At 33.0% G+C, this 15,766-nt stretch overlaps 2 protein-coding genes and 1 long non-coding RNA gene across 4 annotated transcripts; 2 read left to right on the top strand and 1 right to left on the bottom strand.

Annotated features, from left to right (window-relative positions):
* Positions 1-27: 27 nt before the first annotated feature.
* On the bottom strand, positions 28-6,063 carry LOC148237902 (patj homolog). Of its 2 annotated transcripts, XM_088205479.1 has the most exons (15): positions 5,964-6,063; positions 5,617-5,721; positions 5,339-5,495; positions 4,095-4,276; positions 3,739-4,029; positions 3,529-3,674; positions 3,291-3,463; positions 3,146-3,232; positions 2,828-3,029; positions 2,588-2,761; positions 2,269-2,519; positions 2,017-2,205; positions 1,605-1,955; positions 667-833; positions 28-596 (listed from the first exon to the last, which is right to left on the bottom strand). In XM_088205479.1, the coding sequence occupies exons 2-15, from the start codon at positions 5,704-5,706 to the stop codon at positions 432-434; spliced, it is 2,625 nt and encodes an 874-aa protein (XP_088061605.1). In that variant the 5' UTR covers positions 5,707-5,721; positions 5,964-6,063; the 3' UTR covers positions 28-431. The 2 variants fall into 2 exon arrangements, with proteins under 2 accessions (XP_088061605.1, XP_088061606.1); XM_088205480.1 differs by lacking the exon at positions 3,146-3,232.
* A 3,373-nt stretch (positions 6,064-9,436) lies between these two features.
* Positions 9,437-11,104, top strand: LOC148237901 (cartilage-associated protein-like). The gene has a single exon (XM_088205386.1). The coding sequence runs from the start codon at positions 9,514-9,516 to the stop codon at positions 10,636-10,638; it is 1,125 nt and encodes a 374-aa protein (XP_088061512.1). The 5' UTR covers positions 9,437-9,513; the 3' UTR covers positions 10,639-11,104.
* Positions 11,105-13,492: 2,388 nt separating this feature from the next.
* LOC148237900 (uncharacterized) lies at positions 13,493-15,716 on the top strand. Its single transcript, XR_015808885.1, has 3 exons — positions 13,493-13,545; positions 14,951-15,084; positions 15,156-15,716. It is a non-coding gene; the product is annotated as an uncharacterized LOC148237900 (long non-coding RNA).
* Positions 15,717-15,766: the final 50 nt, after the last annotated feature.

Raw genomic sequence — 15,766 nt, 5'->3', positions numbered from 1 at the left:
GATAATGAAAATTAAAAGACTGAATTATATTTTAGATAATATTTAATATACATTTCAATAATAGTCATTGAAAACATAATCAATGTAATGTCGGATGTAATAATATTTATAACTAATAATACATTTTGAAATAATCACGTATACATAATATAATAATCTATATAAAAATATCATTTCATGGAATGTGTTATTATTGTGTTTTTTTGTGATTTTAAAATAATATTAAAATTTCAATAAGATACAAAATACCAAATACCCAAAAATTTCTATCTAAAAAGAATGTGTTCAATAATTTTATCCGTTACCTATTTAAGTACATAAAATACTGATGAACAGATACATATAAATATTAAATATAATTTATTGTAAATAGATTTTTTATATCAGTCTAAGAGTAAATTCTATATGGGTTAGAATAGTCGAGATATGATTTATTGTGTGTTCATCTTGTTATGTGGTAACGATGGAACTTGCACTCCGTTTGAAGGCACGCAATCAGCTAAGGGGAGCGGTTTGGCAACTCCGATTCGCACTGTTCCTCTCGGTGCACCTTTAAGTGCCTGCACGGCTTGGTCAAGTGAAGCATTTTCTAGATCCTATAACAAAATAAAGTCATTATATGTGTGATTAAACCATTTTTAACCAAAAAATAAAAATATAAATAACCTGGTCGTTAACAGTCAAGAGTCTATCGCCTGGTATGAGTCGTCCATCTTGTTGAGCTACTCCTCCCGGCACTAGAGAGCGAATAACGATGACAGCATGCGCCGGACGCAACGGATCTTGATAATCGAGGATAGAAAATCCAAGACCTCTTTCGCCTTTCACCAATTCTATATAAATAAAGTTTACTTTATAGTTATAGATAGCATTACAATCAATACGTTAACTCAAATACTAAAACAAACAAAACGCTGGTGAAATCATTGCTCACTTACTCATCAGAGAACTGGATATTACCAAAAAAGTGTGAGCAAGCACTAGAAGTTTACAAATATTAGGAGATTTTACCGATCTTTCATAAAAATGGTAACCCAACAATATATATTGTAGCGTGCCCATTTACTTTATCTATAGATAAATCGGATGTTTTGAATTCCTTTATGCCTTATCAAATTAATGATACTATCAAAAATGTATTATAGATAAAAAAATGTTTCGCAAAAAAATAAAAACGGTGACTTTTTGATGGAAATTTCAATCATTCAAATCTACGAAGTTTTGGTTCTGAGAGCCCCCTTCTCTCCACCAGATAACACATTCGAGCCACAACTTAGCAATGATAATTTGGCACAGTTGATCATGTATATCAGCAGTTCTTAAACTGGGATCCGCATAGCCATTACCGAGGGTCCGCAAAAGAATTTTGAGGACTCTCGGTAATGGCTATGTTACATTTATTATTAATTACACATTTATAATAATTACATATAAATTAGATAAATTGTAATTATTATCTATATAATAAAAAAAATCGTAGAAGTGAAGGATGGATATGCATGGAGCAACTTTATTTCCTCTTAAACCTATTTTTTCTAAATAAAGACTATCACTGAAATATGTCTTGATTTGAATTAATCCATAATTAGTCCATAAGAACTTACCTATAATTTGAGGTTCCGAAGACCACATGGCGAGACCAGTAAGTGGTTCCAGTGATCGCGATCTCAATCTAGCGCCAATCAAAGTACTACCAGAGCTGTTGGATCCAACTGTCTGGATTGTTCCGCTATCTCCTCCAGTTCCTCCAACACCAGCACCAGCCAAGCTACCGTCCGATTTAGCTTTTACTAAAGCTCCTCCAGCTACTGCCGCACCAGATACGACTCCAACTACTGCTTCAGATCCAGCAGTTGTGGTTCGAGCACATACAAGGCAAACTTGTGCTGGCAGTTCTTTTAGAATAGACACCACTTCAAGATGATTCATCCCGAGCAATCTATAGCCGTTCACCTCTGAAATAACGCGTGTTAATAAGCAATAAAGAGCTAGTATCATAAAATCAAATATACATACCTAATAATTCATCTCCAGATCGTAATTTAGTAGATCGACCGACTGGACCCTCAGGAAGTACGCTTCTGATATAATGATGTGGTCTTACTTCTCTGCCGCCTTCTTCAACATCCACAGTTCCTTCCAAAGATATTCCCAAGCCAGCATTTCCTTTCACAACGACTCCGACGACAATTTCAATGGCGCTTCCTATTTATTACTTAGTTATTATACTCATAATTAAGATGTATTATCAATATAAAAAAATAATACCTAAAATCAGTTTCCATTTATTACAAATAACCTGTTCCATTTCGTCAGTCACTGGAATCTCAAAACCTGGAGCGTTTTGTCCGGAAGTGTGCGATAGCATACTGCCTCTAGAGATGCTCAAAGCGCGATTAGTTGTTTCTATGAGCATTTCCGGATCGTCTAAAGAATCTGGCGGTAGATCATCACAGTTCATTTCGCTCATTGTGTACCTCATTGAATTAGATGTCGGCGATTGACCCATGCCGAACGATCTATACAAAATATCATCATTGAATATCATAATCTTGAAATGCTAATTTTAAATATTATAATTTATTACCCCAGCTTATTTAATTGCATCATTGGAATGTGTGTGTGAGAATCTAAAGTATCATTGTCGGGTCTATGAAGATCTAAGAATGGATTCACTTGAGGTGGAGCGGTTGGTGACGGTCTTAGTTCGTTAGCGGCAATAGCTTGTTGTAATTGTTCGAATTTGGGTCCACGTAAATATCTAAAAATATATTGAATGTAAAATTCTTGAAAGTTCACCGAATGATCTTGAGGAATGTCTAATAACCTTTCTAAGCTCAGTGAAACTGTACTTCCACTACTTCTTAATGCGTCGACAGCACAGTGGTTAGATCGTCCATGTAGGCTCACACCGTCGACGGCTACAATTCTATCGTTTACGCGAATACGGCCACTCCGAGCTGCCGCGCTTCCGGCTGTTACCGATTTTACGAATATGCCAGATAGTTCCTCTTTTTCGCATACGTAACCTGAAATATTAATAAATATAATAGTGATATAGACTGAAATAATGATTTATTATATATAATTCGCAAATTTATCTGACGAAAACTACAGATTAAGAAATAAAAAGTAAAATAATCACCTGCAATTGTGATACCAAGACCATTTTCATCCTTTTTTAATTGAACTGTGAATTTTTCCGTTTCTGGTAGTTCCATCTCAATATGGTCTTTATAAATATAATATGTTAGTATTCACTCATAATAAATATTTTAAGATATACGCACCAACTATTAATATTCCAACATTGTCTAAATCTACAACAGGATCAGCGTCATATAAAAATGATTTGTCCATTGCGGGCGGAGGAGTCGGAGAAGGCGATGATTGAGAATTGAATATTTCTGGGAATCCAGCGTCGGTTAGATAACGATCAAGAGCTTCCAAATCGGATAATAACCTTTAAAATAAAATTATTAATATCTTATTCGATTTTTTCAATCTTTATGTCGTTGAAGTTTATACCTAGTTGGTACTATGGGAGCATCCGAAAGGGTCGAAGCTCCAGTTCCAGTCGGATCAGCTGGCCTCGCAACAACCAAACGCACATGAGTACCGCTTCTACGCAGCACTCCTGCAACTTGCTCCGAGACCATTTCAATCAAGATGACCTACAAAATACAATAAATTTATAATATAAAAATATGAAATAAATTAAATTAATATAAAACTAACATCTCCAATTTGAAGAATGTGATCGCCAGATTTTAAGCGTCCGTCGCGATCAGCTACTCCACCAGGAAGTATAGTTTTAACAATGACGCCACTCGTCCTCGCTCCGATTATTCCGAATCCCAATCCAGTACCATCGTTCACAAGATGAATGGCTTCGACTTGAGCCCAATCTGACGGTAATAGAGGCGGAGCAGATGACGGTAACGGCGGAGGAATTCCTTCTTCAGTACCACCTCCGCGAGCTACGACTAATTCCACTAAACCGCGAGCTTTTTGAAGAATACTGATAGCCTTTAAAAAGATTTTTAAATATATTAAAATATATTTAACAATTGATTATCAGATGTAAAAATTACTTGTTGGTGAGATATGTTATTGTCGATTGGTTGTCCATCAATTCCGATGATTCTTTCCGATTCTTGTGATGATCCCAAAACAGAGAAGCCTAAACTGTGCGGCGGAGATAACTGAGGCACTCTTTGTTCTTCTTCACCGTCTAAGCCGCCGTAAAGTCCTCGTGTTTGTAGTGCCAGTTCACCTATAGAAAATGTAATGAGGATACTTTTGTTATACATACATATATACAGGTTGTACCAATTCGATTTTTTTATGTTGGTAGTACTGTAAATCAGACAGCTGTCAATAATCACGCGTGTTCAGTTTCAAATGTTAGTTTGCAACAACACATTTATGAAATGGATAACTTAACCACCACTCAATGCGTTAAAATCGTTCAATTGTTCTACAGAAATAATTCTGTACGAACTATGTATCGAAATTTATGGGAAGATTATGGTCTATTTCATCGTCCTACAGAGCAAAGAATTCGCAACATAGTGAAACAAATTAAAGAGACTGGAAGCGTTGAAGATAGGGCTATTACTCGAAAAGCAATATATTAAAAATAAATAAAACAATCAAACTACAAAATTTAAAACGAATCCAACTTTAATATAAATAAAATATGTCCGATCAATTCAAATAAAAATATTTCACATGGGGCGAGAAATGTCTCTATCACTTGTAACTATTATCATTAATCAGATGTTCAAATTATAATATTTATCACGTAACTATTATCACTAATCATGTAAATATTATCACTGATCACGTATCCATCATTACTGAAAACGTGATAAAAAATATAAATTAAAAATCAACAGAGATCACTTAATGTGAAAAAAAGTCAATATTATGGAGATATGTTAATCGGAAATAGGTTTATATCGCGACAAGTCCCGGAAAAAAGCAAATATGGGCACTAAAAATGGTTTCCAAATGGGTATGTATGAATGTAAAAAAAGGTTTAGTTGCTTTATCAGAGGTTCTTCGCCTCTGTATATTATGCTTCGGTACTGTGTTACGAGTGGCGTGTTTTATTAGTGTTCTATATACATATATGTATGTACATATAATGTAAATTAAAATTTTAAGTAAGATATTCTGTTCAAATTTAAAATGGTGTGAATTATGTCCCCTTGCGAACCTAAGTACCTCAAAAATTCATTAGTAATGATACTGCCAACTTACAGGACAATGTTTTTGATAATTTTAAGGTTTTAATTTGACTCGTATGTATAATATACACCAATATACATACCAGCCGGAGTTATATCAAAATCTCCCGGAAGAATAGAAGGATGATGAGCAATTTGAGTTCCCAATAGAGCGATTGAATCTTGAAGTGTTACGATACTTCGAAACACAGGATTCTCTAATAAGCCCAATATAAGAGCGAAATCATCCGCAGTAGAGTTCTGCAATAAATTCATACAATTAAAATATATTTAATAATATTTCTAATATAAGTCGAGTACTACGTTTTTTAATCATTATATGCATAGTTAAGAATATAATATCAACAAAAATAAATCATACCTGCAGTTTAGCATCATCACTTTGATCTATAACCGTCTTAATACTCTCCAATTGCTGAAGAGCACTCGATATATCAGCGTTTAGATGCATTTTTTATCATTAAATCTGTAAAAATACATGTATTTATGAATTATCAGTTTACTTTTAGCACTACTTACACATTGTGTGATTGTAAGTATCTAAAATGTATTGTTTATCACAAACGTGTTCATAACAAAATAAAATCTTGAGCATGGCTCATAACAGGAAGTTTGTTTACTAGACCATCACTAATGTATATTAACTTTTGTAAAATTGCGGCAGCCGTGTTTATTTTTTTTTAATTATAAAATAGTATATTAGTTAACCTTATGCGAGTCGAGTAGAACTGGAAGCAAGTCGGAAAATCTAGCTGGAAGCAAAATTGACAGTTGCGCCCATCCACTGAACGACTGTCAATTAGAGAGTGACGTCACGGTGTACTAAGGTAACCAAACGATGGTTGGGTTACTATAAATAACTAATGTTACAAAAACGTTATTGTAATTGTGAATTTATCGCATTCTATCAATTAATGCATGATTTTTAAGCGTTTGTTTATATATCGTTATTTTAAATATATTTGCTTAACAAATTCTTTAAAATGTAATAAAATATTTTTCATGCACTAAAAAATTAAATTTTTTAATTTAAAAAATTTTAAAGTTGATTTCAATACGTATTTATACACCAAAACATACAAAAAGAATTAAAGTCTTGCAGCGTGAGTTTTATAAAAATTTAAGTATTTATATTTTATTATTTCGACGGTTTTATTTGGCTATAATGGTAAAAATATGATTTTTAATATTTATTCGATATAACCATATTTTTAGAATATACAAATTAACCTAATAAATATACTGTACAGAATTATATCTAAGGGAAGCCAGGGTGTGGCATTGGTAGTGTCGTTCTCATCAGGGCCAGCCTCAAAATGTTCAGCGCCCTGAGCTCTAAAAAAAACCAAAGTAATTCGGGATAAAAATGTCATCGCGGAAATTTTTGTTTAAAATCCATCTAGTAAAAAAGGTATTCATGGAAATATTTGTTCAAAAACTATCTTTGAATTTTTTATTGATAACAAATTCCTTATATGTATAGCTTAAAAATACAAGGTCGTCATGAAAAACCATTTTGTTGTTTGCAAACCATCTCGGGTTTTTTGTCTTCGGAAAATAAATTGCTACAGGAATTAAAAGATATCATTTAGAAAATTTTGTTCACAAAGCATATACGAATTTTTTGGAGGAATCGAAGTGATAACGATACCGTTTTAGTGATGGGATGGTGACGGGTGGCAATTAGACACAGATTGAGCCGCTGCAGTAATGTTTTTACTGAAATATGAAGTTGTTTACATGTTTAATAAGTACGGGGCGCGTGTCCGAATTGCCTGAAAAATTGCCAATCGAGAGAATAACCGTCATGCCAGTGCTACTCAAGTGCCGCCAAGTTTTGGCCATAACAATATCTAAATTTAAATGTAAATAGGCCCCAACATGGCTCCCGCCCTAGCAATTTACAATTACGAAATTCTACCAGAGAGAGAATGGGGTCTTGGCACTGCTGTTAATTAAATGTTGGCGGTGTAAAAGTCGTGACGTATGGTGCGACAGCGCCGGTTCTGCTTGTCGAGCTTCAGAGGCGCCGCTTCTGGGAGCGCGTGCAGGGCTCCACGAGGCGCGAGGGCGCGGCCTCCAGTGACGCGTGGCGTGCTTCGCTCCAAGCTGCATGGAACACATCTAAATCCCGGCGGCTCGCAGGGCTCCAGGGGGCGCGTGAAGAACAGGCATGTCGGGGAGCACCTTTCGAGGCCATGTGGTGCGTTGATGCAGTTACACAGGGCGCGCGCGTATAGGGCTCCGGACATGCGGTAGGAGCTCGGTGTCGTGGGGGCGTAGTCCTACGAATGCGTAACGGGTCACACGTGGTTCAGTTGAGCTTGGTTTACGGCGGCACTTTGGTGGCTTCTTGCTGGAGGCGCGTGGCGGGGCGGTTGCTTCTTGGGTCACGTGGTCGGCGGCAGCGGCAACTGTCAACACCGACGGTGGCTGACGATGGAGGCACCTGGTCGGGGGTGCAGGCCCATCGTTTTGGTGGTCCGCCAGCTCGAGTCCAGATCCATGGAAGCTCCGGCGTGGTGGCAGCAAGCGATTATGCAGCGGCTCGGCTTAGTTGTACTTCAGCGGCGTCTGTGTCGACCATTTTTGTGTCTGACTCCATTGTGCTCCGGTATCACGTAGTGGGTTAACAATTTAGCGACGGGATGGTGACGGGTGGCAATTAGACACAGATTGAGTCGTTGCAGTAATATTTATTGAATTATGAAGTTATTTACATGTTTAAAAAGTATGGGGCACCCACACGACGGCGCGCCGCTAAGTGCCGCCAAGTTTTTTTAAAAAATATTTAAATTTAAATGTAAATAGGCCGCAACACCGTGTTAAATATTTTGGCGACGGGATGGTGACGGGTGGCAATTAGACACAGATTGAGCCACTGCAATAGTATTTTATTGTGATATGAAGTTACATGTTATAATATACAATATACGGCGCGCGTACGAACGCGCCGAAAATTAAACGGCCAATATGAATCCGGAATTCATGTCAAGCACTGTAACTGGTGATGAGACGTGGTGTTATCAGTATGAGCCACTCACAAAGCGCCAGAATTCGGTTTGAAAGGGAATGACGAGTCCCAACCGACGAAAATGCACGCAGAAGAGCCAAGTCAAGTATTTGCTCGCCGTTTTCTTCGATTCAAAAGATGTGATCCACAAATTTAAATATGTGATACTCTGTCACATTTTTCAGAGCGAGCACACAGCAATGAAATGTCCAACGCACCAACCCCTGCGCTACATATTGCTTATCTTCCGTACTCATAGTGCAGAAGCCGCACACACATCGGACCGCTATTCATAAAGTTACATAATCCATCCCCGTCGCTCATCCAGCATTGACGTTTCTTTAATTTTTCTCGGATCGTAGATGTCTTCATCGAACCAATTTTAGAATTTTTAGGTTGGCTCGTAATTTAACGACATTCAAGTTTTCAACACACTGTAAGTTTTATCTCTGAGTATGTTTGCCACATTAGAACAAACTTTAAGAGGCGTTAATTATATTAAAGGCCATCCCAACAAGATGATTTTTATTTATTAATACTACCACTAAACAGTAACTGGGTAAAATCAAATTCAGACACAATTCTTTAAATTGCTTAAAAAAAATTAAAATTTTAATTACAAAATAGATTTACAAAATAATAAGAACACGCAACGTAATCTCCCATACTCGCACTGCTCAATAACTTGATCTTGGCAGATGGTTATTATTTCCTGAGTTTAGTTGGGTTTTAATATTCTCAAAGTTCAAAGGCAAAGCCGTTGATTCGGAATACCGAATCACACATCTTTTAATGGAACCTTAATATTTTCAATAAATAAATATATTATTTAAGTACTTATCATGTTGTATTTATATAATATTTAAATATTCTGATTTATTCGGAATCGACCAATTATAAAATTTATTTTTATTTGAATATATAAAATATAATATAGACTTTTTAAAATTAATCCTTCCCTAAATGTACGTATGTCAACATTTTTATATAAAACATATATTTTTCACATTTTTATATTTTGCTTTTTAATAAAGTTGAAATTAAAAATACAATTGATTATATATATATACCTATATATATCAATACATTTTGTGATAAATAACAAATTTAATCCGAAAAAGTTTTCAATTTTACAAACTGCCATAAAAGCTATAAAAAAAGTCACTGACATTTACGGTTGCCATCTGTTAGATTAGTTGTAGTTTGTGGGTTAAGTTTATCAGTAGTTTTTATCACTTAGGCACGATGCGTGCTCATCTTTTTGTTCTGTTGGCAATTATTATTACTGCAAATGGAGAAAAAACTGCTTCTTATTGGTATCGCAGAGGAGTAGAAGCCTATTTGGAGAACAATTGGAAGAAATGCATCGACCATTTAGAGACGGCGATTCATAAACAGAGACAAGTCCAACGAGCAATATCTGTATGCCGTATATCATGTTCTAACGAAAATTTTACTCCGATGGAAACTAGGAACATTGAAGATATACAATTCTATGAAAAGCTCGTCAAAAAGACTCTCTGCTTCATGAAATGTAAACGTACGGAATTCCCTAATGTTAAATTTGAGTTTCCCGTCGATTCAGATTCGTTGAAAGCCATTCAAAACTTGGAAACATATAAATATTTACAAATGTGCTATCACCAAACGAAAGCTTATCAAAAAGCCGTGTCAGCTGCGTTCACTTACATAGTTCGGCATCCAAATGACAATATTACCAAAATCGCTTTAAAAGAATACATGAAAATGCCGGATATTAAACAAGAATTCATCAAAAACTTTGAAGCCGAAGACTATCTTCAATCGTACAACAATGGAATGCACACGTATGATGCCGAAGACTGGGAGTTGACGATATATTATATGGAAAAAGCTCTCAAACAGTACTACGAGGCGGAAGATAAGTGCAGAGCTATGTGCGAAGGGCCTTTTGATCAAGGATGGTTACCTGACTTCACAGCGTCGGTCGCCAATCATTTCACTTTTGTTCTGAAATGTAAATTGAAGTGCAGCCTTAAATTGAAGTCAGTGGAAGGATTGCATGGTAAGAAAGTCTTGGCTGATATGTATAACTATTTACAATTTGCATACTTTAAACAAAATATGATAAAAGAGGCATGCCGGGCCGTGGCTAATTGTCTTTTGGTTAATCCGACTGATGAGGATATGTTACATAATAGGAAGTTATATAGTACATATGGCGATGACGATATGTTTACGCCTCATAAGGAATTAATTTTTTATTTGAAGAGGCACAAGTATGAAAATAAGCTTTTGAGTTTTATTAACAAAGAATTTAGTGAAGAGTTGAAGATTCACAAAGCGCTGTTGGTCACTAATAGTGAAAATGAAATTCCCAATAGAAAGTAAATTGATAATTAAGTTATTTCCAACAAACTAATACTCATATTGGAAAAATATATAAAATTAAATAATTGCTTAAACTAAACGTAGTTATATTGTATTATGTATTGCAATTGACTGCTGAAATTTTTTTATCGAATAAGTTCACGGTTGAGTATTATACAATTGTACATTAGTATAAGTATTTTTATATATTCCTCAACCTAATGTGCCATATATTATTAAATAAAATGTTTTCCTGTATTATGTACATGAAAGTGATGTAAAAACACATTTTACCAAAGAAGATATATATAATTGTTTACTATACTATAGTAATAGTATTTTTTATACTACTTAAAATAAAGTGCTATATTTTATAGAATAAAATGTTTTAATGTGTATTTATGTATGTTATTTTTATATTTATGGATATATATAACCTTGTTTTGTGTATATTTTACAATAAATGTATTTTGTATTGCTTTTTAAATATATTTATTTAATCTAATTATATTCAAGATTTGGTCAGAATAACTTTGTATGACAAATGCTTTTATTATAGTAGAGCAAAAGTAATTGCAGTAACACACGGTATTGTTCTGTCACGTTTTCCATTTTAATCATTTCCTCATTAAATATTTAAAATTTTTTAACAACCAGTAAGTGCGTTAAACATAATATTACAAGTAGAGTTTGCAAATGCAAGACTAAAACAGTTTGAAGTTAATACATTAAAAAATAGGTATTATTAAAAGCAGGGCTGTGGAGTCGGAGTCGGAGTCGGAGTTGGAGTCGTGGAGTCGTGGTGTTTTGGCCGGAGTTGGAGTCGGAGTCGTGAAAAATGAGCGACTCCGAGCATTTTTTAAATTATGAAATTTATGAATTTTTAATTGCGTAATAATGAATGTGTATAGCGTATGAATATTAAACGTGTAGAGAAACACCAAAAATACCTGATAAAATTAAACTTTTTTGAGTTGGAGTCGGAGTGGAGTCGTGTTGTTGGTAAATATCGGAATCGGAGTCCTGTTTTTTTTTAACGACTCCACAGCCCTGATTAAAAGGATGGCATTGTCTTCTCAAACATTTGTAGGTACATCCTTTGATATTTGTTCATTAATAATAAGTATGTTAATGAAAAATCAATAAAGTATATAAAAGTAGTATTATTTCATTTAATTATTACCTAAAAAACAATATATTCATAAAAAGTATGAGTCAAATCATAAATAATTGAGTGTATGAATATTGTTGTATTCTGTATAAAGTAAGGTATATTATTCTATCTACAGAAGATTCTACATACTAATCAATTAACAATTCAATTATTTTATTTTATATAATTGATATAAATATATATATATATATATATATATATATATATATATATATATATATATATATATATATATATATATATATATATATATATATATATATATATATATATATATATATATATATATATATATATATATATATGTATAATTGAATTGTTAATTGATTAGTATGTAGAATGTTATAAATATACAGATAATGTTGTCATTCAAATATTTAATTAATAGACAACAAATGAAAAAAATAAAACAATTACAATAAGTGAATTAGAACATTATTTTTGCTCCTTTATGACAAAAATAAAATTAGAATCTACTGTAGATAGAATAATATACCTTACTTTATAAAGAATACAACAATATTCAAACACTCAATTATTTATGATTTGACTCATGCTTTTATGAATATATTGTTATATATGTTATATTATTGAATATATGTTATATTATTGAACAAAAATTTCCGAGGTGATTCTTTTAGCTCTCGAAGCATCCTTAAATAAACAAAAATTCCATATGACCTCATTTTTTGCCATTTGGATAGCACTGCTTGTGCTTATACAAACTTCCAGCACCGTGTTAAATATAATCGAATGATGTCTCCCTTCGGAGTAATTGGCACCCTCTTTGGTGCTAGCACTCCGGGTGAACGCCAGTACAACCTGCCTGGTTACAATGAAGAAAAACAGAAGGAGTGAAGGGATACAAATATGACATCACAAACTAACAAAATATAAATTTTATTTTATTTGCGAATAAAAATTATTATATCAGTGGGTCAAAACATTTTTTAGGGAAATATTAAATATATGATTATATGTAGTATCCCTACTATTTTTGTTATTGCTAATATTTTAACGATGGGAAGGGATTGGTGGCAATTAGACACAGATTGAGCCGCTGGAAGTAAAGTTTTTATTTACTATTTATATTAGTTAAAAGTTAGAATATTATTAAAGTTACAGTGAATGAGGCAGTAGGCCGGATTTGCAAGTTTTTTAGTCGAGAGACTAAATCGCTAGTGTTACTAAGATTAGAGAGTCAAGAGGCTAAGTCGCTAGTGCTTACAGAGTGCCGCCAAGTTTTGGCCATAATAAACTTAAGCAAATACATATAAATAGACCCAAACAACATTATCAGCAATTGCTTTAAAAAATTTAACGTTTTTTAAAATAGAGAAAGAAGGGTTGGTATAAATTTGACAAACTGTAAAATGGAGAAATTTTAGATTTTGTCACAAAATGTGACGGGGGAAAAAATGAGGGAGGGGTAAAAACCTACAATCGTGTGTCAAATTTTAAAACGCAGAAAAAAGTGCATATAAGAGATTATGCATCGTTCTTTTACTACACAAAAGCGAATAAAAAGGCGTCGCTCCACTTATAGTCATCATTAACTGCTGCTGCACGGTATTTGTGGCTATAATAAAATAAGAGGCAATAAAATAAACATATTACATATTTTAAAAGTTTATTTCTTACAAATTTATATTAAAAAATTACTATTAAGCTACAGGGTATGGCCGTATTTTGTTATGTTATGTTCGAATTAACTGTCATTTGAGTATGTCGGCGATTCACCGATCTTCACAATGGTACGAGGTTTTTTGGTTATATTTTTGTCGTGAAACTATACATAATCATCTTAGAAAATATATTATACTCCCGCTTCATGGCGTAGCTAAGATTATGCCTTCGAATTTGTGGAATATATAAATTTAGTCATAAATAATGAATAAACTTCTAACATCTCCATATTGCTGTTTAATAGTAGATAAAAGTACCAAAATATGGACTTGTATCTGAATCATGTTGTTAGACTAATTTCTATCCTATTAGCTAAGTACATGTGAGATTCTTTCTGCTGTAAGGATATACAAACAATTCTTTGTATTTACTTCTGACTGAGCTTCTGTAATGGCTCTACTGAGGACAATATTAACTTTAATTTTAATTTACCAAATAAGACCCTATAAATACATATAACTAGGGATTCCAATCCCGGGATCCCGGATCCCGGGATCCCGAACGATTTTCAATACCCGATGAGTCCCGGGATTATAAAACATAATCCCGAATTTTTTGGATTGATTGATTTATCAAGCACAATCGAATTATTATTGTCAAAATAGCTATATTTCGTGTACAAACTTGCGCAAGTTGCACGTGTCATCTGTGAATCTTTGAGGCTGTGAGTCTGAAGTGCTTTTTCAGCAGCAGGCTGCTTAGGAACCAAAATCAGATCAAGGCTAAATGATGAAACGCTTGATGCTTTGATGTTACTTCGTGAGTTGTATTCAAAATAATGTTTTCCATTAATTGTGTCTATGAATGTACATATGTACATACATTGTCAAAAGTTCATTTTTTATCTTCTCAAATAAATATATAAGACCTTCCCTTTTTTATTTTTATTATATTATTTTCTATTTTAAGCCCAAGACTAAAATTATATGTACTTTATATATTGTACGTTATAAAAAACAGATGTACAAATATATCGTATTATTCATTTTAAATTATTTTTATCGATAAAATAACAGGAAAATTATCCCGGGACTGGTCCCGGGATCCCGGGATCGACTAATTGCAATACCGAAATCCCGGGATCAAAATTTTGGCCCGGGATTGGAATCCCTACATATAACATTTACAATATCATGATTCGTTTAAAATATACATTATTGTGACATTAACATCATTTAACAAAATTTTGAGAGACACTAATTTGCAATGGTGAAACATAATAAATTAAGAGCGCAAATCTTGATGACTTAGTCATGCACAATTAAATTTAGATTAAAATAATTACTAAAAATAACTTAGTCGAACAACAAAAAAACGATTTTCACTGTCAATCGAGTTTCTAACATAAAAGTAATCAACCAAACCTTGACACATTTAAGTGTTATGTGTTTATCTAACAATGTAATCTTTGATTAGTTCTACCCTGACTTTTTCGTTTTTGACTGAACATTTTTCTTTATGTTATGTTTTTAGGATCTAGAAGTGGATTCCTCATTAAGTTCAGAGCAGTTGCTGCTACAACAACTATTCAAAAATATTTTTAGAAGTCATCATTGTTCTACCGACTGTAAGAGAAAACTTTACAAATGCTGGCCCTGCGGCGACGAGTATGATTATACAATTTTTGATATTTATATTGCATCTTTCAATTATTATATTATGATATTTTCAATTTTAGATACTGCATAAAATCGAGTTACGATTTTCACTTGAACCGTGCTAGCGCGTTGATCGAATTTACATGTCATATTTGTAACAAGAAACTTGCATTCAAAAACAAATGTATGTTGATTAAACATCTTGGATTGCATAAGGATATGTCGTATGAGTTGAGTCAATTTAAAATTTCGAGTTTAACCAAAACAAGTAATGAAGAATTGCAGAATTATATCAATGTTTGTAATTTATCTGCTACTACTGAGTCATTATATGATAAAAATCTGCCAGAAAATACTAAACTATTAACTAGTAGTGATACGTTAATTAAAAATGATATATTAATTAATAATGATATATTAATTAATAATGATATATTAATTAATAAAAATACATTGATTAATAATGATACATTAATTAATAATGATACATTAATTAATACTGATGTATTAATCAGTAAAGATACTAATAATGACAATACAATTATTGACAATAATACATTATTAAATACTGATGTATTAATCAATACAGATACTAATAACGACAATACAATTATTGACAGTGATACATTATTAAATACTGATATATTTATTAATAATGAAAAATTAAATAATAAGGATGTAGTATTTATTA

Source organism: Plectrocnemia conspersa, unplaced genomic scaffold, assembly GCF_051122295.1.
Source record: "Plectrocnemia conspersa isolate PC_06_02 unplaced genomic scaffold, ASM5112229v1 ptg000002l, whole genome shotgun sequence".
NCBI lineage: Eukaryota > Metazoa > Arthropoda > Insecta > Trichoptera > Polycentropodidae > Plectrocnemia > Plectrocnemia conspersa.
Note: the sequence above shows the minus strand (reverse complement) of the source record. Positions and strands in the feature narration are given on the sequence as shown.